The sequence below is a fragment of the Sarcophilus harrisii genome, chromosome 2, assembly GCF_902635505.1.
Source record: "Sarcophilus harrisii chromosome 2, mSarHar1.11, whole genome shotgun sequence".
Classification (NCBI taxonomy): Eukaryota; Metazoa; Chordata; class Mammalia; order Dasyuromorphia; family Dasyuridae; genus Sarcophilus; species Sarcophilus harrisii.
In genome coordinates, this window is record NC_045427.1 from 547861767 (window position 1) to 547886987 (window position 25221).

General features: G+C 38.3%; 1 protein-coding gene across 1 annotated transcript; it reads left to right on the forward strand.

Moving 5' to 3' along the window:
- The first annotated feature begins 921 nt into the window (after window positions 1–921).
- On the forward strand, window positions 922–22552 carry VPS33B (VPS33B late endosome and lysosome associated). Its single transcript, XM_003755519.4, has 23 exons — window positions 922–1376; window positions 2401–2481; window positions 2732–2793; window positions 4324–4373; window positions 4589–4656; window positions 4898–4943; window positions 5995–6089; window positions 6398–6502; window positions 6933–7029; window positions 7260–7337; window positions 13741–13814; window positions 14103–14189; window positions 14801–14891; window positions 15092–15166; window positions 15432–15496; window positions 15622–15676; window positions 18022–18068; window positions 18774–18906; window positions 19848–19921; window positions 21186–21287; window positions 21465–21540; window positions 21648–21764; window positions 22145–22552. Exons 1-23 carry the CDS (start codon window positions 1281–1283, stop codon window positions 22222–22224), a joined length of 1854 nt encoding a protein of 617 aa, XP_003755567.1. The 5' UTR covers window positions 922–1280; the 3' UTR covers window positions 22225–22552.
- The last annotated feature ends 2669 nt before the right edge of the window (window positions 22553–25221 follow it).

Here is a 25221-nt window from a genome sequence, read left to right on the forward strand (position 1 = left end):
ACAGGATGATTAGCATTTAGAGAATTGACTGAATCTGGTCTAGGTAACAGCTTTTCACTGTGTTCTGTATAGTTTTGACTGTCAGCCGTCTGATGTTTTTGGACCCGCTGACAAACTGAAACTGTTTACCTCAAACCTGTTCATACTCGCAGGGGTCCTCAAACTACCAGATGCGGCAGCTGAGGATGTTTATCCCCCTCACCCAGGGCTATGAAGTTTATTTAAAGGCCCACAAAACAAAGTTTTTGTTTTTATTATAGTCCGGCCCTCCAACAGTCTGAGGGGATAGTGAACTGGCCCCCTATTTAAAAAGTTTGAGGACCCCTGAACCAGCCAACAATTAGCACCTACTATGCAGGGAAGAGAGAACAGGATGAGGAAAAGTTTGCCTTCCAAAAGTTAATGACCAAGTGGTTTCCACAGGAAAAGTAGCGGAGCTCTAGGTGAACTACTGCATACCGGGTACACTGAGGAAGGGGTAGATGTTAAACTACATATATTCCCAAGTACTCTCCCAGCACTCGCAGCTTTCCAATTCTGGGGAGGCTTCAGCATCAAAAGAAAAGGCTGAGATCCAGGCTGTCCCCGGGAGCAAGGTACGGGGGAGGGGCTTAGGGACCCTCTACAATACACAGGGCTGGTCTTCCATAGGGCAGGTGGACCGCGCCAGTCGGTATGGAAGGGTCGCTGCCAGGGAGCAGTGGACTCGTCGAAGCTCTTGGAGTAGTCTGAGAATCCTCCTCCCGTCCCGCAGCAGTGCAGAAGCTTTCCTTCCTAAGGGGTGCGAGGAAGTCTAATACTTTCTGATCTTGCCCTCGAGCCCCGCGGGCTCAGCGTCCCCTCTGACGTCACCATCCACTCTGGCTACCACCACTCGCCTCTCTCTAGTTGTCTTTTCCTTTCCGGATGCGATGGGATTGCTAGGTGACGGGAACTTCCGTTGTGTCCCGGAAGCGGGCCTGCTGATTCCATTCCGCCCGTGCGATTGATAGCGAAAGCTACCTTGCACGGGGTCAAGTAGTCAGCTCCTTCCAGTGAGTGGGCGGAGGCTTGCGCGTCTGCCCTTGAATAAACTGAGCGGTTTCCCGAGCGAAGGCGCCGCAGCTGGTCCGGAGTGGAGCCTTTTCGGGACCCGGCGTGGCGAGGAGGGGCTCGGGGCGGAGGCCGGTGGCCCTTTGGGGGAGAATCTGCCCCAGAGTCCGAGGCTGCGCCCCGGCTCTCCTTCCCGGCGGCCTCTGCTGGGGCCCGAACCGCAGCTCGGCTCTCTGCGCACCCCTGCCATGGCTTTTCCGCATCGGCCTGATGCCCCGGAGCTGCCCGACTTCTCCATGCTCAAGAGACTGGCCCGGGACCAGCTCATCTACCTGCTGGAGCAGGTCAGTGCGCAGCCGGCTGCTCCCTGATGCTTCTCCGCCTCCCTGCGCTTGTCCCTCAGTTGCCGGGCGCCGAGGGGGCAATCAATGGGCACGGGGGAGCAGAAGCCACCCGGGCTCTGGAGCGACCTTACAGAAATAAGAACCTCACGTTTACCTCTGATTCCTTAACCGCAATTGCCCCCTGACCCCTCGTGTCAGGCAAGGGAAGAGTCACAAGTCACAGGCGTTCATATTCTCGTAGGGGACTGGCCGTGGTACTAAAATGTAAACCAAAGAACTGCAGCGTAGGGGGTCTCTTATCGGCACCCTGTGAGTGCTTCCGAACCCATGTCCTGGGAGTTTAAGGGAAGTAAGAGTGCTTCAGGCCAGAGTGGCCCAGAAGGTTTGTTTAGATAGAACGTTTTAATAGCTGATGAGGAGAAGGGTATCCCAGTACAAAGGAAATCTGACTAGGGATGGAAGAAAAAAACTCGGGGCTTGTCATTGTAAGTAGTCCCTATTGATAGAGTAGACTATGCCTTAGGAAAGTAGAACTGAAACGTCTGCCCACTGTTAAAGGGTGCTCCTGAGCAGAATAATCTCCTTGGGATATTACTTAAAGGCTGTTACAATCTGAATTCCCTCAACCTGTCTATATTTACCTCATTATTCTCTTTGAAGAGTTCTACATTCGACCTAAATTGACTTAGTAATTGCTCTGTAATTTGACATTGTGTCTCTGCCTTTATGTTTACAATCCACAATGTTTATAATTATCTCTGCCTCTTATAATCCTTTGCTTTCTCAACTCAAGTGCCGTACGATAAGGAAAATCCTGACTCTCCTTAAATTATTATATATACTTTTTTTTTTTTTTTTTTTTTTTACATATTCTTTCTCCCAAATAAAATGTAAACTACTCATCATTTGGAACTTTTTGGTTTTGTCATATTTTCAGGGCCTAGTACAGGACTTTGTATTAAATAAATGTATCATAAGCTCACTGATCTCCTGAAAGACTCATTAATATTTGTTTCCAATTCAGCTTCCTGGGAAGAAGGACTTATTTATTGAGGCAGATCTGATGAGCCCTTTGGATAGAATCGCCAATGTTTCTATACTCAAGGTACAAATATTCTCTTGTAGGTTCTTTCATATTAGCCTTTTCTCTTTTCTTTTAAATGATATATTTATACTATAGTTAGTACATCACTATAGCTGAATTTAATATATTAGTTAATGAATATTTAGTACAATGTAAAATTTTGTTACCAATATCTTAAAAGTTTTTTTTTTACAAGACCTTACATTTTTATGACATTATATACTTTTCAAAGTTTTTTCATATGAGTTCTCTCATCCTATCCTTTCTATAGCAACATGAAGTGGACAAACTATACAAGGTGGAGAACAAACCTGTCTTTAGTACCAGTGAACAGTAAGTTTCACCATCCAGTCTGTCTCAATTTTAATTGACTTCAACTGGAGGTAATCCCTGAAAATGTCCATTTGATTTAGGAATCAGCACCAAGACCAAGAATAATATCTTATGTATAACCTTATAGTCATCAATTCTAACGTGCTATACTGTCCTGATTCTTATATATGGCTAATCCTGCATCATTTCATGCCTAACTTATTACTATAGCCTTTTAACTTGCTTATCCAGATTACCCTAATTATCTAAATATTTTTATTTTCATTTTTATGTTACAATAATATTACATTATATTTCTTTATCACGATACATTCCACTATCCCTCAACAGCTGAACACATGAGTTACATATGAAATTTTCATATTATAAAAAATTCTTCAATATAAATTTTTGTACAAATGATTCTTGTTTTTCTTCCGACAATATCCTTAGGAAATTAGATTTGTGGGTTTTTTAATTGTACTAAATTTATTTTTAATACACATTACTTTATGAATTATGTTGGGAGGGAAAAATCAGAACAAAAGGGAAAAACTATGGGAGAGAAAAAAAAAACAGAAAAAAGAAGTGAACATAGCATGTATTGATTCAGTCTCTTTAGTTCTTTTTCTGGATGCAGATAGCCTTTCCTGCCCAAAGTCTAATGGGATGGCTTTGGATCATTGAACCACTGAGAATAACCAAACCTTTCATACTTGATCATTGCATATTCTTGCTATTATTGTATATAATGTATTCCAGGTTCTGCTTGTTTCACTCAGCATCAGTTCCTATAAATTTTTTCAGGCCTTTCTAAAATCAGCTTGTTCATCATTTTTTATAGAACAATCATATTCCATTACCTTCATAAACCACAACTTGTTCAGCCATTCCCCAAATTTGGGCATCTGCTCATTTTCTACTTCTTTGCTACCACACAAAGAACTGCTACAAATATTTTTGCACATGTGAGTCCTTTTCCCTCCTTTATGATTTCCTTGGGACACAGATTCTGTAATGACACTGTTGGGTCAAAGGGCATGCACAGTTTTATAGCCCTTTGGACATAGTTCCTATCTATATTTTCTAAAACATAACTTTCACCATGTCATTAATCTGCTCAAAACTGTTTAACGATTCCCTGTATCTCCAGATCCTACCTACTCTTTGAGACTTTGCTCAGGTCCCCAGTAATCTCTTTTGTCCATGAAAACAATAATACTTGTTTATGCCTCTAATTTGGCATTCAATAATAAACTGCCTCATGGCATTTCTTGAACTTTATGATTTTAAGGTCAGGAGCTTCTTTGTCTCGTCCAGGGTATCTAGCATAGTACAAAGGCACTAGTAAATAACTTTTAATGAAGCATAGGCTTTCATTGGACAGTGGATTGTGAAGTGCCAAGACAGCTGGAAAAGTACCTATATCATGACAGTAGATCATCTTAGGATGGACCAAATAGTTCAAGAATAAGGACACTTCTTAGTTTTTTACAAATTTCCTGATTTTGTCATTGACATTCCTTTTCTCATATCTTTATTTCTCCTCAGGTTATGCTTCCTTGTTCGGCCCCGAATCAGGAACATGCGATACATTGCAAGTGAGTATAAAGTGGGTTGCTAAGATTGAACTGAGGATGAGTAAGATTGGTTGACCTTGTACAAGGGACCTTTGTTGTGAAGAGATGTGATTTAGTTGATAATGGCTAGAAAAAAGCTGACTTCCCTGTCTCTTCCAGGTCCTTTCTACCTGCCATTACCGTTTTTCCTAAACTAAATACTGTTGATAAAGACTATGGCTTCCTTCTCTTTCCAGACCTTGTCAATACTGACAAAATGGCTGGTCGAACTCGAAGATACAAAGTGATCTTTAGCCCACAGAAGGTGAGTATAGAGACCACGAACAAAAGGAGGTAGGATTGGGGGCTAGAAAGGGATATGGGAGCAGCAGCTATCTCCCTACATTACCATCTCATCTAAAAAGTATTACTAGACAAGCTAATCAGAATCAGAAGTGGGATCCAGCTTTCATTTCACTAAACTATGTTACCTCTTAAGTTTATAGAGAAAAATGAAAATAGAAGACAATGTGGGGAGATTAACTTGGTTTTTCTTTCTTTTTCAGTTCTATGCATGTGAGATGGTACTTGAGGAAGAGGGAATTTATGGAGGTGAGAGATGATGGAAGTGACTCAGGAAGGCATAGAAAATGAGAAAAAAAACTGTTGGCCAAGCATGTCTATCATAAAAACTATCTCTGCTCTGTTGCCAGTAGGCTGAAGGGATAGAGAATCACAAAGTAGGAATGGCATTGTATAGTAGAGAGGAAGCATGGAGTAGTGAAAAGAACACTGGATTTTCAGAGAATATAGGTTTAAATTGTGGCTCATCTACTTACCAGCTTGGGCTCTTAGACAAGTAGCTTGATTTCTTTGGGTTTTGGTTCCTTTTTCTTTAAAGTAAGGGGTTGTACTGGATCAACAATTCTCAAAGTATTGGGTCCATGGACCCCAGAGGTCCCTCAGGCCCTTTCAGGGGATTAGGGAGGTGAAAATTATTTTCATAATAACACCAAAATTATTTATCTTTTTTTTCAACTACATATCTGTGCGAGGCTAGATTTCTTCTTGTACTTCAACCAAAAAACATATACGACAGATTGAAGGCAGAAACAGATATAAGAATTCAGCTGTGTTCTGTTAAAGTGGATATTAAAGAGATTTGCAAAAAGTTGTAGCAGTGCCACATTTCTCTAATTTTTTTTGTTTTGAAAATAAAATTATTAATATAAAATTAAAGTTTTAATTTTGAATATGATAAATAGATATAATAATAAATATGATAAATAGTTATAATAACCCTCGTAAATAAAAGCTCTTTGAGAGCCTTAACAATTTTTAAGAGTAAAGAGGGGTCCTGAGACTAAAAAGTTTGAGAACTGCTAGATCAGCACCAATTTCAGAGTTGGGAAATTTGGATTCAGTTCTCAGGTCCAATGTTCCTTAATTATGTGACTCTGGGAAAGCCATCTCTGTGTCTTGGTTCCTTCATCTGTTAAATGAGAATGGTAATTCATTTCTGACTGCTTCACAGTGTTATTCGGACAAAAATGCTTTGTGAACTTTAAGCCTTCTGAGTAATGAGCTATTATGAATGGCTTAAAGACTGCTGTTGCCAGTATTGTCCCTCTTTATAGTTGGCTGCTGTTATCCATACCCACAGATGTGAGCTGTGATGAGTGGGCCTTTTCCTTGCTGCCTCTTGATGTGGATCTCCTCAGCATGGAACTGCCTGAATTCTTCAGAGACTATTTCCTGGTAAATGCAAATCCTGGGGTATAGGGTACAAGGCTTAAGGCAACAGAACTAAGATTTTTTTTTTTTTTTTGTCTAATTTTTGCCTATAATCTATCATTGAAGAATATCAACACAGATTGGATATTTGAACTTTGTCTAAAAACCAATCTGTTAGGGTTTTTTCAACGTTTTTGTAGGCTTTGCTTTGTTGAATAGGGATATATTAAAACTAACAGTCTCTCAAGTAATAGTGATGTATTACAGAACCAGATCCTGAGCCAAAGAAATCATCACTCCATTTATCCTTATGATTCATGTGTCCTTTGTAGGAGGGAAACCAGCGTTGGATTAATACTGTGGCCCAAGCCCTGCACCTTCTCAGCAATCTCTATGGACCTTTTGCAAACTGCTATGGAATTGGCCGATGTGCCAAGGTGAGAGCCGCTTTTCAAAGCCCTTCTTTCCTCATTGTTCTTTTACTCTTTATCTTTGTTGGTTCTATGTCCACTGTTGGTCATTCAGGACTTCTGCTATGTCTTAACTTTTACTCCATGCTCTGAAGCACTTCCTCAGAGATGAGAACTGACTTATGCTAAGCCAGAGGTTGGCGGTTGCAAGACCATTTGGGTTACAATCTCTGTCTATGGTTCATCATCATTATGTTGTCCTCCATATATTTATGGAGTATGGTGTTATCCAGCATAGAAGGAGATGGAATGGATTAATAGTATGAGCTCTTACCCCCAGGACTGCAAGATCTCCACAAGGGGCTAAGCCATAGGTCTTTTGGACCCTGATGCTAGTCACTGCATTAGGGTTTGGTAGCATGAACATAAGTCTGAAGACATCTTGGGCTTTGAATAGATGGTGTACGAGATGTGGAGGGAACTGGAAGAGGAAGAGGAAGGTGAGGTAAAAGGCCGGAAACCAGAAATTGGGCACATTTTTCTTCTGGATAGAGGTAGGTACTTAGTTTACCCACTTTTTTGAATGAAAGATGTGAGACTGGAAGAAAGGATAGCAAAATCAGATTTAGCCATGTGAATTTCAGTTTTGCATAGGAATATTGAGGACTTGGTCAAGCAGATAAACTTGGTATTGATTTGGTGCTGAAACAGTGACTTTAAGAAGAAGTCATTGTGGAAGAGTACTTTCTGAAAAACCTCTCTCCTTCATGAATTTTACTTTCAGATGTAGACTTTGTGACAGCACTCTGCTCCCAAGTAGTATACGAGGGGCTGGTGGATGACACCTTCCGAATCAAGTGTGGTAAGTGTTAATTGCTCCTCTGCTTCCTAATGAGAATGGAAAAGTCATTCTACCAGGAACTTGCACATTCATTGATTTCTGGAAAATTTTAGGAACTTTCAACAACTCCTAGTTTTTAGTACAGTACTAACATCTCTGGCTGTCCTTGTTTCAGTGAAGAATTAGAGCAGAAAAGTGATTTTTTTTCAATGATTTTATCCTTAAAAGAGCATTTTTTTTAATTATAATAACTTTTTATTAACAGAATCCATGCCAGGGTAATTTTTTTACAACATTATCTCTTGCACTCACTTCTGTTCCGATTTTTCCCCTCTCTCCCTCCACCCCTTCCCCTAGATGGCAAGCTGTCCTATATATATAAAATATGTTGCAGTATATCCTAGATACAATATATGTGTGCAGAACCGAATAGTTCTCTCTCTCTTTTTTTTTTTTTTTTTTTTTTTTTGCAATAAAGCAATATATTGGTCAGGGAACAGAATAAATGTGCCACAAATTCATAGTGATATGAAAAAACATTTAAAGCAAGTTTCTATGATAGAGGCCTCATCTCTCAACCATAGAGAACTGAGTCACATTTATAAAAATAAAAGTCATTCCACAACTGATAAATTAGCAAAAGATATGAATTTTATTTTTTTTTAAAGAAATAATGAAAGCTATCTTAAGCCATATAAAGATGCTCTAACTCATTACTGATTGGTGAAATGCAAATTAAAACAATTTTGAGATACTACCTCATACTTATTACATTAGCTAATGGAACAGAAAAAGAAAATAACAAATAATGGTTAGGATGTGGGAAAAAAATGAGACATAAATGTGTTAATGGAGGAATTGTGATCCATTCTGTAGAACAATTTGGAACTATGCCAAAATGAGTATAAAACCATGCATAACCTTTGATTTAATGCTCTACTAAGTATGTATCCACAAATGGGGGGGAAGGACTATATAGGCAAAAATATTTTTAGCTGCTCTTTTTTGAGAGCAAGGATTTCCAAATTGAAGAGATGTCCATCAATTGAGGAATGGAAGAATAAATTGTGGCATGTGATTATGATGGAATAGTATTGCGCTATAAGATTTAATAACAGATGCAACTTTGCTAAAGTTATGAATTATTTCTAATAGCTTTTTAGTAGAATCTCTGGGGTTCTCTAAGTATACCATCATATCATCTGCAAAGAGTGATAGTTTGGTTTCCTCATTGCCTACTCTAATTCCTTTAATCTCTTTCTCGACTCTTATTGCCGAGGCTAGTGTTTCTAATACAATATTGAATAATAATGGTGATAGTGGGCAACCTTGCTTCACTCCAGATCTTACTGGGAAAGGTTCCAGTTTTTCCCCATTGCATATGATGCTTACTGATGGTTTTAAATATATGCTCCTGACTATTTTAAGAAAAAGTCCATTTATTCCTATACTCTCAAGTGTTTTTATTAGGAATGGATGTTGGATTTTATCAAATGCTTTTTCTGCATCTATTGAGATGATCATATGGTTTTTGTTAGTTTGGTTATTGATATAGTCAATTATGCTAATAGTTTTCCTAATATTGAACCAGCCCTGCATTCCTGGTATAAATCCTACTTGGTCATAGTGTATTATCCTGGGGATGATTTTCTGTAATCTTTTTGCTAATATTTTATTTAAGATTTTAGCATCAATATTCATTAGGGAGATTGGTCTATAATTTTCTTTCTCTGTTTTCAGCCTACCTGGTTTAGGTATCAGTACCATGTCTGTGTCGTAAAAGGAGTTTGGTAGGACTCCTTCAATCCCTATTTTTTCAAATAGTTTATATAGCATTGGAGTTAATTGTTCTTTAAATGTTTGGTAGAATTCACATGTAAATCCATCTGGTCCTGGGGATTTTTTCTTAGGGAGTTGGTTAATAGCTTGTTCTATTTCTTTTTCTAAGATGGGACTGTTTAGGATATTTACTTCTTCCTCTGTTAATCTGGGCAAGCTATATTTTTGAAGGTATTCTTCCATTTCATTTAAGTTGTCGAATTTATTGGCATAAAGTTGGGCAAAGTAATTCCTAATTATTGCTCTAATTTCCTCTTCGTTAGTGGCGAGTTCTCCCTTTTCATTTTTAAGACTAACAATTTGATTTTCCTCTTTCCTTTTTTAAATCAGATTTACTAAGGGTTTGTCTATTTTGTTGGTTTTTTCATAGAACCAACTCTTAGTTTTATTAATTAATTCAATAGTTTTTTACTTTCAATTTTATTGATCTCTCCTTTTATTTTTAGAATTTCAAGTTTAGTGTTTGAATGGGGATTTTTAATTTGTTCCTTTTCTAGCATTTTTAGTTGCAAGCCCAATTTGTTGACCTCTTTCTCTATTTTATGCAAGTAGGCCTCTAGAGATGTAGAATTTCCCTATATTACCACTTTGGCTGCATCCACACATTTGGTATGATGTCTCATTATTGTCATTTTCTTGGGTGAAGTTGTTAATTATGTCTATGATTTGCTGTTTCACCCAATCATTCTTTAGTATGAGATTATTTAGTTTCCAATTATTTTTTGGTCTGCTTTCCCCTGGCTTTTTGTTGAATGTAATTTTTATTGCATTGTGGTCTGAAAAGGATGCATTTACTATTTCTGCCTTATTGCATTTGAGTTTGAGGTTTTTATGTCCTAATATATGGTCTATTTTTGTATAGGTTCCATGAACTGCTGAAAAGAAAGTGTATTCCTGTCTTCATTTCTCCAGAGATCTATCATATCTAACTTTTCTAGTATTCTATTTACCTCTTTGACTTCTTTCTTATTTATTTTGTAGTTTGATTTATCTAATTCTGAGGGTGCAAGGTTGAGATCTCCCACTATTTATAGTTTTGCTGTCTATTTCTTCTTGCAGCTCTCTTAATTTTTCTTTTAAGAATTTAGATGCTATACCACTTGGTGCATATATGTTTAATATTGATAATGCTTCATTATCTATGCTACCCTTTAGCAAGATATAGTGCCCTTCCCATCTCTTTTAATTAGATCAGTTTTTTGCTTTTGCTTGATCTGAGATCAGGATGGCTACCCCTGCTTTATTTACTTCACCTGAAGCATAGTAGATTTTGCTCCCACCTTTTACCTTTACTCTGCATGTATCTCCCTGCTTCAGGTGTGTTTCCTGTAAACAACATATTGTAGGATTCTGGCTTTTAATCCATTCTGCTAACCGCTTCCTCTTTATGGGGAGTTTACCCGTTCACATTTATGGTTAAAATTACCAATTCTGTATTACTTGCCATCTTGTTAACCCCTGTTTATGCTTTTCTCCCTTCTTTCCCCCTTACCTCCCTTCCCAGTATTAAACTTGTGAGCATTACTTGCTTCTCACAGCCCTCCCTTTTTACTATCCCTCCCCCCCAGTCTTAGAGTTCCTCCCCCTATCTTACTCCTTTCTCTTACAGTTTCTGTATTCCCTTCCGCTTAGCTTATCCTTTCCCTTTTCACTTTTCCCTTCTCACTTTAAAATGAGGTGGGAGAAGTTTCACCATAAATTGAATATGTCTAAAACTTTTCTCTTAAAGCCAATTCTGATGGCAGTAAGATACACACTATATTCATCCCCCTCCATTCTTTCTCTCAGATATAATAGGTTTCCTTTGCCTCTTCATGAGATGTAGTACCCCACTTTACCCTTTTTCTGGTACAATGTCCTTTCCACCTCTAGTTTCTAGAACAAGGTATACATGTATTCTTTATACATCTTTACAGCAGAAATATAGTTCCCAAGATTTCTTTTACCTTTTTAGGTTTCTCTTGAGTTCTATATTTGTAGATCAAACTTTTTGTTAAGTTCTGGTTTTTTCATCAGAAATAGATGAAATTCATTTATTTTGTTGAATGTCCATCTTCTTCCCTGGAAAAAGATGCTTATTCTGGCTGGGTAAGTAATTTTTGGTTGCATACCGAGTTCCTTAGCCTTTCAGAATATCATATTCCAGGCCCTTTGATCTTTTAATGTGGATGCTGCTAGATCTTGGGTGATCCTTATTGTGGCTCCTCAATATTTGAATTGGGTTTTTCTAGACGCTTGGAGTATTTTTTCCTTCATTTGGGGGTTCTGGGATTTGGCCACTATATTTCATTGTGTTTTTATTTTAGAATCCCTTTCAGTAGGTGATCGAGTAATCCTTTCAATGTCTATTTTACCCTCTCTTTCTATGACTTCTGGGCAGTTCTCTTTGATAATTTCCTGGAAAATAATGTCCAGGCTCTTTTTTTCATCATTTTTTTTAGGAGTCCAATAATTCTCAGATTGTCTCTGCTAGACCTGTTTTCCAGGTCTGTTGTTTTCCCAAGAAGGTATTTCACATTTTTCTCCATTGTTTGATTTTTTTGGTTTTGCTTAACTGATTCTTCTTGTCTCCTCAAGTCATGCAATTCCATTTGTTTGATTCTGATTTTCAAGGAAGTATTTTCTTCAGTCACTTTTTTTATATCTTTTTCTAATTGTCCAATTGAGTTGTTTTGTTGTATGGAATTTTTTTCCATTTCGCCAATTTTGTTTTTTAGAGAACTATTTTCTGTTTCCAGTTCACTAATCTTATTTTTCAAGGATTTGATTTCTTTATCCACTCTGTCTTTAAATGAGTGGGATGACTTCTCCAGACTCTCTTGCCAAGCCTCCCTCTCCTTTTCCCATTTTTCTTCTCACTCTCTTGTGAGAGCCTTTTAAATTTCTTCTATGAGATTCATCTGTGCTGAGGAACAGATGATCTCCTCCTGTGGGGATTCACCTGGAGACACTCTGCTTTTAGTCTCCTCAGGGTTTAGAGTCTGCTCTGTCCGTATAAAAGCTGTCAATTGTTAAGGTCCTTTTCAATTTTTTGCTCATTTTGTCCGAGAAGAATCAGAGACAAACTAGCAAAGAAAAAAAAGGAAAAAAACCCTAAATGGAATCTGCTTTTTTGGGGGGAGGGGCTGAGTGGCATTACCGAGCTTCCTCTACAGACTGAGGGGTCAGCAGCGAGGCACTATCAGGACTGTGCTGTGCCTGTGCTCTGAGACTCTGAGAGCGTGCTGAGACGCTGTGCGGGAGGAGTGGCCAGGTCCAGAGAAATTCCAGCTGTTTGGGGTTATATTCTTCACCCCCGGTGTTTTTAGCTTCTCTGCTGGGCTACTGACTTGCTGCCAGGGCAAAGTATCCAATCCTGTGGTGAAGCTCTCCCCGCAGAGACGGCTGAGATCACACCCCAACCCCCTCCGGTCTGCTCGGCAGTGAGCTGCCTGCCGAACTCTTGATGCCACTGTCTGCCCTTAGCCTGTGCCCGATCTAAAACCGTCCCACTCTCGAGCAAAAACAGACCTTTCCTGGCGAATCTCAAGGATGTCTTCTCTTGGTAACTATTTGTGGGTTTTTTTCAGGCAAGCATTAATTCAGAGGCTTGTCATGAAATGAATTCTGAGAGAAATCATGGAGCTTACACAGCTGTGTGCCTCCTCACTGCCATCTTGGCCAGAAGTCCAGAAAAGTGATTTTTAAAGTAATTATTTTTTTTCCTCAGGTATATGTAATAATAAATTTTAACTTTTTTAAAAAATAATTTTGATTTCATTCTCGCTTTTCCTCCTCTCTTCCTTCTATGAGGTGGTGAGCAATCTTATTTAGGTAATTCATTTGCAATCATGTAAAACATTTCCATATTCATCATTTTGTGGAAGAAAACTTGAACCCTCCTTCTCCTCCAAAAAAAAAAAAAAAAAAAAGGAAAGAGTGAAAATAGTATGCTTCAATTTGCACTTCTAGTTCTTTCTCTGCAGGTATATAGCATTTTCATCATGAGTCCTTTAGATCATTGTATTTCTGAGAATGATAAGTCATTTAGCTGATCTTTACAAAATATTGCTATTATTATATATAATGCTCTTCTGGTTCTGCTCAATTCGCCTTCCATCAGTTCATGTAAATCTTTTAAGGTTTTTCTGAAATCATCATACTTGTCATTTTTTTAAGAACTCAGTAGCTTTTTATTCTCTCTGTTTTCAGTGATCATCATCCCATCTACTCTAATACTCCAAGCTATAGTTCTTACACACATACTTCTTTTGACCCATTTGTTTCACCTAACATGAGTGAAAAAACAAAACAATAAAATCTTCCTCTTTAAACTATACATTGCTTCCTTCAACATCAGCTCATTTTGAAAGACCTTTGATACTGTTTATACTTGTCATTTCTTATACCACAATAGTATTCCATCAAAATGATGAACCTCAGTTTGTTCAATCATTCCCCAACTAATAAGACATCCCCTTGATTTCCAATTCTTGACCACCACAAAAAGAGTTAAAATAAATACCTTTGTACAAGTAGGTCCTTTGATACAAGGTGATTTCAAAGTCAATGAAGGTACTGGTGACCTTCTCTTTTACTTCCATAGGGAGTGTTGACTTTGGTCCAGATGTCACATCCTCTGACAAGAGCCTCAAAGTTCTGCTTAATGCCCAGGATAAGGTTAGAGTGTGGTTCTTGGGAAACTGGGACACTGTCTGAATTCAAAAGCTGTGGGATAGCGGGCTGGTCCATATCAAAGAGGCATACCACAGTGTTGGTAACTAAAATATAGCAGATATTCAATAAATACCTGTTGATTGATAGATACTATGTGATCTCTCTGCATTTTTGGATAAGATGAGTGTTTTGTTACATCTAGGAGTGGGGCTTTATGACCTTGATCAAATTGGGTGGGAGAATTAGAGGATATGGTTCTGCAGTCCTGACCTAATGCTGGTGTTTCCACAGGTGTTTAATGAGATTCGTAATGAGCATTTCTCCAATGTCTTTGGCTTCTTGAGCCAGAAGGCCCGGAACCTGCAGGCACAGTATGATGTGAGGTCCCAATCCACTAGGTCTCTAATCCCTCCCCAAAGTCACCCCCTAAAGCTACTTCATTTACTTTGCATTAGTGATATTATATGAACCCCCCATCTTCCCTGCAAGCATTGTAACATAATGGAAAGATTACTGACCCAGCAATTAAAAGCCCTAGATTCTAATGTTAGTGTTGCTACTAAGAGACTGTAGGTAGTCATTGCCTGTGCTTAAGTTTCCTCATTTGTTTTTTTTTTTTTGTTTTTTTTAAAATAGCCTTTTATTTACAGGTTATATGCATGGGTAACTTTACAGCATTAACAATTGCCAAACCTCTTGTTCCATTTTTTCACCTCTTACCCCCCACCCCCACCCCCAGATGGCAGGATGACCAGTAGATGTTAAGTACATTAAAATATAAATTAGATACACAATAAGTATACATGACCAAAACGTTATTTTCCTCATTTGTTAATGAAGAAGTTGAACTAAATAATAATTAAACTCTTTCAAAATTCTCACATTCTGTGATGCTATGGTTTTAAAGTGGAGGAAATGGAAGTATAGGAGTTGCCTTATTTACCACAGAGTACCAGAGAATTGTCACTGACTTGAGCCCCTCTCCCCAGCGCCGGCGCAGCATGGATATCAAGCAGATGAAGAACTTTGTCTCCCAGGAGCTCAAGGGTCTGAAGCAAGAGCACCGACTGCTGAGTTTACGTAGGTCCCAGATGGAGAGAGGGCTGCATGGAACCAAATACCTGGTTTTTCCAAGAACATGAGGAATTGAGGGATTTATTTGCACTAAAGGAGAAAGTAGTTCCAAATGTTGTCTCACAGAATTGTGGCCTTCTAAGTAGAAAAGAAGTTATTATTCTGATTTTAGGGATGATCTAACTTCCAGTTTGTCCCATCTCTAGATATTGGAGCCTGTGAGTCTATCATGAAGAAGAAAACCAAGCAAGATTTCCAGGAGCTGATCAAGACTGAACATGGTGACTCTAATATTTTTGCCAGTCTGCTTTTCTTTTTTCTGCTCTCATAACATGTTTTCCATAAACTACTACTCTCTCTGGAGTCTCTTGTTCTTTTGTTATACCTCTTTCTAGCTGATGCTGGCATTGACCCCTGCTACAAGCCCTGTGAACTCTTTTGTCTGAGTTGACTCTTCTCAGCATTGAGCAATCACAGAGGGGATCCTGCAAGTGTAACAGGCACAGTTTCCCTAAATCCAAAGTAATACTCTCCAATTCCTCCTAGCACTGCTAGAAGGATTCAACATCCGTGAGAGCACAAGCTATATTGAGGAGCACATTGACCGCCAGGTGAGTCCAGGAGACAAGGCAGCAAGACTTGTTTTGTTAGAAGTATAATTTGCCATAGGCAGAAAGGAATGGAGAAAAGCATTATGAGATTTAAATTCTTATTGATTGTTTGTTTTGCCTTGCAGGTATCACCTATTGAAAGTCTCCGTCTCATGTGTCTCCTTTCCATCACTGAGAATGGTAAGTAATCCCAGGAATTAAATAATAGGTTGGTAAAAGTGGAGGACTTCTGAAGATAGATATTAATACCCTGGGAAATAAAATACAAAACATCACGCTGACAGTAGAACCACAATTCGTTGATATGTGATCTCTGGCTCTGATGTGTCTCTTACAGCAGTCGCAAAAATCTCAATGTATCCACCTGTACCTTCACATCTTATGTAATTCTTAGCAATGTCTTGATAAATTTTCCAGAAGAAATCCATCCCATTTGCTGCTGGAGAACTTCCTCTAAGACTTTTACAATTGACCAGTTCCCAAATGAGCTCTCTTAGGTTATGAATCTGTTATCCTTTCTTCTCCAGACGTGATTGGTCATGATTGGTCTTATTCATCCTTAAATTTATGGAGAATGTGCAGAAAAACAGGACATTGTTCTGTAATTGCAGTTAATACTTTACTTGAAAATGCAAAATCTTGATGTGAATAGAACTTTTAGGATCACTGGATCCTAGTTTTTTTGCCCTAGATTACTACCCCATTTCAGCCTCTGAAAGATAACAGTAAATTGCATCGTTTGAAATGGAAATTCTAGCAGTCATCTTGTCTCCACCCTCACTTCCAGCAAGGTTTTATAGAAAATTATGTCTCAGGAAAAGTGAGAAAACTGATGTATTTCATAAGGATTTTGAAGAGAGGAAATTCCACAGCCTTTCATGATAATTTGTTCTAATGTCTTTATCAGTAGTAATTTCATTATTATACTCTTAAGTCACTTTTCCTGCATTTGAATCTGATTTCCTCTTCCCTCCATATAAAGTGAAAACAAGTGATCACGCTCTCCTTAAGAAAGCACTATATGTATAAATGTGGAAATATATTTAGTTTAACCTAGATTGGGTTACTTGCTGTTTAGGGGAAGGGGGAGAGGAAAGGGAAGAAGAAAAATAAGGAACACAGTGTTTTGTAAGGGTGAATGTTGAACACTATCTTTGCACATATTTTGAAAAATAAAAAGCTTTTATCTAAAAAATAAATAAATTGCCATCCATATTCAGAGAGAGCTCTATGGTGACTGAATGCACATCAAAGTGTAATATTCTTCACCTTTTTTGCTTGTTTGTCTGCTTTATCTTTCTCTTGGTTTTTTCCCTTTCGTTCTGATTTTTCTTTTACAATCTGACTAATATGAAAATGTTCAAAATGATTTTGTGTGTGTGTGTGTACTTATATCAGATTACCTGCTGTTTTGAAGATGAGGGAGGTAAAGGAGGGAGAGAGAAAATTTGGAACTCAAAAATTTTACAAAAAGGAACATAGAAAACTGTCTTTACATGTAATAAAATATTATTAAATGCTAAAAAAAGAGACAGACAAGAAAGCCCTTTCAATTCAGTTCAACAAATAATGACTTGCTCATTGCCTTCTTTGGGTTAGGCATTTGGAGATCATAATCAAATGATCTTAGTCTCTTAAATTTTTACAGGGCTTTTCAAGGCACATTTTTGTGTAGTTTGTCATTAATCATAAAGTCAGAATGGCTATTAGGAGGTCATTTGTCTGAAGCAAGAGTGTACCTAAATCAAGTTAGACAGATGGTTATTAATCTCTTTCTTATAAGTTTTGAAGGAGGAAATTATTTTTTAAAAAATTATTATTATTATAGCTTTTTTATTGACAAAACATAAGCATGAGTAATTTTTCAACATTGACCCTGGCAAAGCCTTCTGTTCCAACTTTTCCTCTCCTTCCCCCCACTACCTCCCCTAGATGGCAGGTAGTTCAATACATGTTAAATATGTTAAAGTATATGTTAAATGAAGGAAGAAATTCTTAAGCTTCTTCTCTCCTTGACCTCTTCCCTTTCTCCTCCTCACCCCCTTTCCAATTCCTACCCTAATAATTGTAAGACCTTTGGTTTAGAGGTAGAAGAGACCTTAGTGGCTTTCTACAGAAAATCCTCAGATGGTGCAAACTAAGATACAGAAAACTTACATGATTTGTCCAGGATCTATCTTATGGCTGGCTGGATTCAAATCCAAGTCCTTCTGATTTCAAGTATAACAGTATTTATTCTACCCTCATTGGTTTTACTCCTACTCGTTCAGCTCCTTTATAATTTAGTATTCTGCATGCTGGCTGCTTTCTTTGATCTCATAGAAGATATACTTCATCCTTCAGAAGAAAGGATTAGTCAGGCTGTCATAAATTTGAAAATTAATTAATAACTTATGAGTATAAAACAGTATTAATGATATATTGAAAATTTTTTTTTTGGCTTAAGATCAGTTCATAGACTATGTATTACAGGATCCTTTGTTGAAACCAGTTTAACTAATTTACACTATCTTCTTCATCCATAGGTTTGGTGCCCAAAGATTACCGCTCTCTGAAAAGCCAGTATCTTCAGGTGAAGACTAGAATAGAATTTTAAGAGACTGGGGGGCGGGGAAGGAGGTGTTAGTATGCATTTTGGAGAAAGTTAGTTGAAAGGATCCCTTCTTATTCCCCACTTTAATCTTGTTCTCTATAATCATTTCCTGGTCTAGTTCTCACTGTGTAATGAACCTGAAATGAGTGTATAGCAGTGGCCTTTTAAGTGACTCAAAACTCATCATACTAGGCATTTTGTTCATATGATGTAACTCATAATGTATGCCCAATGCTGAGAGAGCCTACTCTGTCCGATCCATTATAGATTTCTTAACCTTTGGAGACTCCAGCACTTCCTGGCTTTAGTAGGGTGGTAATAGGAGTTTCCTTCAAGTCCTACTTGATTCATAGACTTCTGTGGTAATTCTAAGCTTGGCTAATCTTCACTTTTCTTCATTTCTCACCATTCATAGTTCTTATGCTATGCACTTGACACCTGATTATATTCACTTTCTTACTTCCCTATTTTATGTCTTTTTTGTTTTTATAAGTGGAAATCACATCTCTGAAAAGCTCCTTTAAAAAAAAAAAAAAAAAAAAAAAGCTCCTTGAGGGCAAGTACTATGTCATATTTCCTCTATAGTGCCTAACTGGGTACAAATAACAAAGTGCAAAGAAGTTATTCTTTGTGTCTACAAATAAATCCTTTCAGTAAATACTGGTTGGATTCCATTTCTTCCAGAGCTATGGGTCTGAGCACCTGTTGACCTTCTCTAATCTGCGTCGAACAGGGCTGCTAACAGAACAGGTTCCAGGAGATACTCTTACTGCAGTAGAAAATAAAGTGAGCAAATTGGTGACTGATAAAGCTGCAGGTGAGTACTATCTGACTCTTGGTTTCTTCATTTTTTAGCATACCAGAGCAGACTATCCAGTCTGAGTGTTATGAGCAGTATTGTAGTGGAAGAAGAAAAAAGTATTGGATCCATAGCTATTCAATGAGTGATCCTCCACTTAGTCAGTCCCAAGGTTTTCCTATCACCCCTGTCTTTGTTAGGCCTCATCTCATTGTGATTGCTTAGTGGGAAGCAGCTACTGTATACAAAGAGAGAATTGGGGGAAAAGGTAGAAAGGACATCTCATATCCAGGAAAATGTAAATCCCATTGTCTTTTTCCCTGGTCAGACCATTTTGAGTATTGTTAATAGTTCTAAGTACCATATTTTAGGAAGAATATTGATAAGCAAGAGAGTGCCTGGAAAGGGCCTCAAGTTTATACCATGTGAGAACTGGTTGAATGAACTTTGGATATTTATTCTGGAGAAGAGACTTCTAAGGGGTACTGTGATAACTGTTCATTAAAAGAGGAATTAAACTTATTCTTCATGGTCTCAAAGGGTAAAAGAAGCAGTATTAGGCAAGAATTCACAAAAGCAAATTTGGATTTAGTTTTAAGAAGAAGCCTCCAAAAAATTAAAGCTATCCACAAATATCATTTGGCAGCTTTGGGAGGGAGTGGGTTCCCCTTCACTGGAGACCTTCAAAGCAGAGGCCATGTGTTTTAGAATTCTTATCTGTTCAAGTAAAGATTGGACTAGAGGGATTCTGAGGCTTTTATTTCTGAGACTCTGGTTTCTTTATCATTTCTTCCTTGTGAGCTACAAGGGCTCTTTGAGAAGTGACCAGTTCTGCTTTCTGGGGAGAAACAGTTGCTTCAGCTCTTATTTAATATAACATCCTTGTGGTTAGAATTATCCATGACAGTGCTCCTAATCTGGGAACACTGGATGAGATTTAGCTCATTTTTCTTCTCCAGGAAAACTCACTGATGCTTTCAGTTCTTTGGCTAAGAGAAGCAATTTTCGTGGCATCAGCAAAAAGTTGGGCTTGGTATGTCAATTGGGTTTGGATTCTTGGGTGGTAGGGAGGAACAAATGTATAAAGCAGTGTAATAGTAAAATCTAAATTCTTTCAATCTTCTACAGCTCAGAATGATAAAGAGCTAGTATGTGGGGTAGGGCACAGAACAGGATAAGAAGCAGCCTTTATTATTTAGGGGGAGAGACTAGGAATAGATGGAAAAGGTAGGAAGAGGTTGTTGTGGGGGAGGTTTGTGTTTTGGTCAAAAAGCTTTGTGAATTGATATAAATTGCCTTAGTGCAATTAGGGAGTACTGCTCTAGAGCATTTTTCATTTTATATGATATTTTCAGTCTTTTTCATTATCATATCTCCCTGTGTTATAGCTTTATTTTTAGCTTAACTTTAAGGATAAAATAATGACTAAGATGCACAAAAAACTTTAAATGATTCATTCAGAATTATTGATCAAGAAAGGGATGGACCCAGAGAAAGAAAAGCATTTATAATGCTAGACCTCCAGTTAGTCTATTATTTAGTCACTGAGTCAGTATGTCTTGATTTTGTCTTCTCTACTGGTTAAGAGCAAATATATTTTAAAGAGTAGGTGTACCCAGCAGGTATTCTGTAGCAACTGGCTACATTCCCCTTTCTACTTAAGTTCTCCTGGGGAGGTTGAATTTTCCGAGGAATCCCTTTCCTAGTAAGCAGAAAGGTAATGACTATACTCTTACAGGCAGAATGGTATGATAGCTCACTCTGGAGTCAACAGGTCTGAGATCATATCTCTGATCTCTGTGTGACTGAGCCGTAGTTTGCTCATCTGTAAAATGAGGGTATTGAACTTGATGAGCTTTGGGTTCTTTTCTAGCTTTAGGACCATCATCTCGAGCAGTATCCAATTCCAGACATGTCATCATGACTACTTCTGTGAGACCCTGTAGTTGTGATATGAATACTAATGAGGAAGAAAAATAATACTGTTTATAACAAAGTCAAGGACTAGTCAATCGACAGTCTTTGCTAAATTCCAGTAATGGGATACAGTGTAGTTTTTAGGTAGCCCTGGCCTAAGTAGGGACATAGTCAAAGCTATGCACTAAGTTTTAGAAACTGACTAACCCTGGATTATGGGTTTTCTTCAGAATATTGCTCAATTTCTATCTTTGGTTAATGACACAGCCCTCATGGAATTTCAAAATAAATTCCTTTTCTTGGAATAAATTCCAAACTGGCTGGGGGAGGCATGGGCTGATTTATCACTTGCCTGATGTGCCACTATATGCCCAGTGTAGATTCCACGTGGGGACAGTGAGTATGACTTGAAAGTGCCACGGGACATGGCATATGTCTTCAGTGGAGCCTACATACCACTCAGCTGCCGCATCATTGAACAGGTGAGACTTTGTCCTTTCCACTCTTCTGTATTTTGATCTTAAAGCCATTTCTGACCCCTCTTGCTCTTTGTGCCTTTCAAGCTCCATGCTGATCGATTGGTTACTAGCAGAGACACAAAAGTCTTGAAGGTGAGATCTTCATTTTATTAACTGAAATCCAACCTGAAATCTCACTAGGTATTAGAGCGAAGAGGCTGGCTGGGCCTTGAGGAGGTTGTTCGGTTACTCAACAGCAATGAATTTGCAGTCACAGGTAAGGAGAACTTAGAAATAGAAGCCAGACTGAATAGAGATGAAAGCCATAAATGTAGGGGACTGGGACATAATGAAACATTGAAACTGAGCTGCTTTTTCTCATAGACATGATACCTGAAGAAAACGCTCCCAGTGACTCTCTGCGTCTTGTTCTCGTGGTTTTTCTGGGTGGATGCACCTTCTCTGAGATATCAGCCCTCCGTTTCTTGGGCAGAGAAAGAGGTAAGAGACTTGAAATAAAAACAAATTTGATCAGTAGTTGAGAAAAGTCAGACCATTTAAAAAATATCCCTACCAATGGGTATAATAGTATCATTTGAAGACAGGGAATTATAAAGAAAAGAACTGAGGAAAAGAGCAAGATTATTTCCTTTAATCAGGTACATCAGGAAGACTTGTTTCAGTAAGAGTAGGGTGTAATTAAGGATGGATTGCTGTATCCTTGTATAAAACATTTTACCAAAGGATGGTATTTGTCATATGTTGAAAAAAAAATTGTCCACTATCTGATCTGCATCTTTGAAGCTGAATGGCTTCTGTATCAGCCTCTCAGCAGCACTGCCTAGGTGCAAGCATGTTCCCCCCTGCTTTTGTCTCCTCAGGATATAGATTCATTTTTTTGACAACAGCTGTGACAAATAGTGCTCGGCTTATGGAGGCTATGAGCGAGGTGAAGACGTGAAACCTCCCCTTTGGAGGCTGACACTTGAGACACTGCCATGAGAGTGTCCAGCAAATAGTGCCCTAAGGACAAGAAGAGTTTGAAAGATTTGAAGGGTGAAGATGTTGACCCCACCCAGGAGAATCCCATTTCTTGGGCCCAATGGAGGTCTTCTCAGGACCCAGGCTCTAGCCTCAGCAGTGCTCTTTGAATTCTTCTTCCCAGGATGTTTCCACCTCTGTGTGGTATATCCATGTGTACCATGCCCAGTGTACTCAAGATCTGTGGAAGAAAGTTGTCCTTTGGCAAATCACTGTTCTTGTAAATAAATGTGCTTTCAATCCCTCAATTGGCAAGCATTTATTAAGCGTCTAATGTGTGCCAGTCACTGCACTGGGCACTGGGAGCACAAATCCAAAAAATTGAAACAATCTCTACTTAAAAGGAGCTTAAATTCTTATGAGGAAGACAGGGATCACATGTATAAGTACATGCAGAATAGATATTAAAAAAGTAGATCCAAGTAAAGTATTTAACAAAGTTGTTTGGGAGGGATCTCCATTAGCAATTAGAGGGAATCAAGAAAGCCTTCATGAAAGCAGTCCTTGAGTTGCTTCTTGAAGGAAGAGGGAAGGAGAGGATTGGATATTACATGCTGGGGTGGGAAACAACTAGTGCAAAGATAAGAGGGGAGCATTAGGGTAAAGGCCCAATTCTGAAATGATAGGTTGAGGTCAGGTTGTTAAGGGTTTTATAAGCTAAACAGAGCAATTTGTTCTCCCTTGGAGACTATAAGGAATCCTTAGTTTTGATTAAACAGAGTCTAACACAGATCTGCATTTGGCAAGTAGGGTGCAGGGTGGTCAAGAGACTTGAGGCAGAGAGACCAGTCAGGAGGCTAGTGCAGTCATTCCAGCCATATGGAAGGGCAGGCCAAGGTAAAGCAGAGCAACTAACAGGGATAACTTGATAGTGAATTATGGTTCTGTTCACACATTTTCAAGTTCATTCCACAACAATCCTCTTGGGAAGAAATGCAGATTTTATTTTCCTGCATAACATCAGAAGTTAGAGGACTTGTAAATGGCAGAACTTTTGTTTCAGAATTAGATTTTCTTTTTTATTTTATTTCAAATATAGCAGATTCCAAGATGAACATTTTCATATGGAATAGAAGGGAAAGGATTCCATATGAAACTGAATCTCTATAAAAGTATTTAACAAATTCAATCTATAACTTCCTTTTTTTTGAGGAGGGAGCAGGGGGGTTAAGTGACTTGCCCAAGGTCACACAGCTAAGAAGTGTTAAGTGTCTGAGGTGAGATTTGAACTCAGGTCCTCCTGACTTCAGGGTTGGCGCTCTACCTGCTGTGCCACCGAGCTGCCCTGAATCTATAACTTTCAAAGCCGTCCTGATTGTGATTCCTTCTTGCCTTCCCCTCAGATCCTCTAGATTCCCTCTAGTGTACTTTTCCTTTTATCCAAGTCCCCTTTTTATTATGCTAGACATTAATTAGCATAATGCTGTATCAGTTCTGAAGCTGCCTTATGAGTATGGGTCATAACTAGAACAAGCCCTAGGAAAGAGTCCCCTTGGGAAGAATTCTCTAGACTTTTGGACTGGGAAACAAATTTCAATTAAATTTGGCAAAGTAGAAGAGGCTAGAGAGAGAGATTAGTTAACTAAAATAATACTGTTTGTAGAACAACTAACTATAGCAAATGCCAAGTCACAATTATATTAAAGAAAGAAAACCAGGCTCATGTCCTCAAGGTATTTGTTGCCTGAAAATTCTTACAGGTTACTTTGAACTTGACGAACTGAATAAAATAATCATTTTCATATATATTGTGGGATAGAAAGAGGATTATACATGAAACTCAAATTTTAGGTAGTGTTTCCTTTTCTAAGTATCAAATTCATGTGACATTCAAAATTGTCCTGTTTGTGATTCCTTCTGCTCTTTGTTTATTGTAATAATGATTATTAATATTATTTTAAGACTCTACCATATGCAGAGATGGAAATAGGGGAAGGTCTGAAGGCATAAAAAGGGAAAATTAGATTTGACTCACAAGAGATTTTCTTTTCAAATAGCATAATAAAAATGTTTTTAAAATTTGATTTCTTCCTCTTATAATCAGTGGCATTCAATTCAGTACATTTTTCCTTCAGAATGTATATGGTTTTCTTTTTTATTCTCACCTTGGTTCAGGCTATCGTACTCTGAAGCCTAAATTATTGAGAGCCTCTCATATACTTCTGATCAACATAAATTCAATTTAGGACTTTTTTCCTGTCTTCTTACCAAAAGTCGCCCATTTTAGCTGTAATATTCTCCTCTAAAGTGTAATGTTCTCTGGGAGCAGGTTTCTTGGGGGGCTTCTAGAAGCAGCCTTAGTTTCAGTTCAGTAATCCCCGCAAATGCAACCAGGAGTTAAAGTCCAAATCCTTTATTGTCTCCTTCAAAGTCTTGTCTTCTTCCTTGTGCCTGGTTAGCTTTCTTAGAGGCTTATCTCTCTCCTTGATTCTGAGAGCTCCTGCCATTAGAACTTTGCCTCTGCCAGCTTCAGCCTCCAGCCAGCACAAGGTGGAAGATGGAATGAATCTGTTTCCTCCTTCCAGAGCTTCTAGTGCACTTCTCCTCTTTGGTCCTGAGAGCTCCTCCTTATATGCCCCACACTGAGTATATATCAATCATTATATCACTAGGAAACCATTATTTGTGGTAGGATTAAATCAGTGCTAAACTAGATTTAACCACTGTCTCCTCAATTCCACTTACTTAGCACCTTGTAAGAATCCTAACATTTAGCTTTTTGAGTTTTTGCTATTCCCCACCACAACTTGATATATCTTTTCCCCAACTCTCCAACTCTGCAAACTCTACTCATCCTTCCAAGCCTAACTAAAATCCTATCTATTCCATGGTCTTTTCCAGATATTCTGATCTATGACATTTAGTGTCTGCATTTAGAAATAGAAAATTTCCATTACTATTTATGCCATTGGAAAAA

Excerpts from the sequence above, each read along its gene's own strand:
- VPS33B (XM_003755519.4), top strand. The coding sequence starts at position 1,281 with ATGGCTTTTCCGCATCGGCCTGATGCCCCGGAGCTGCCCGACTTCTCC. Across the intron at positions 4,944-5,994 it reads GGAAGAGGGAATTTATGGAG|ATGTGAGCTGTGATGAGTGG; the intron begins GTGAGAGATGAT and ends CCATACCCACAG. Across the intron at positions 21,765-22,144 it reads TTTCTTGGGCAGAGAAAGAG|GATATAGATTCATTTTTTTG; the intron begins GTAAGAGACTTG and ends TTGTCTCCTCAG.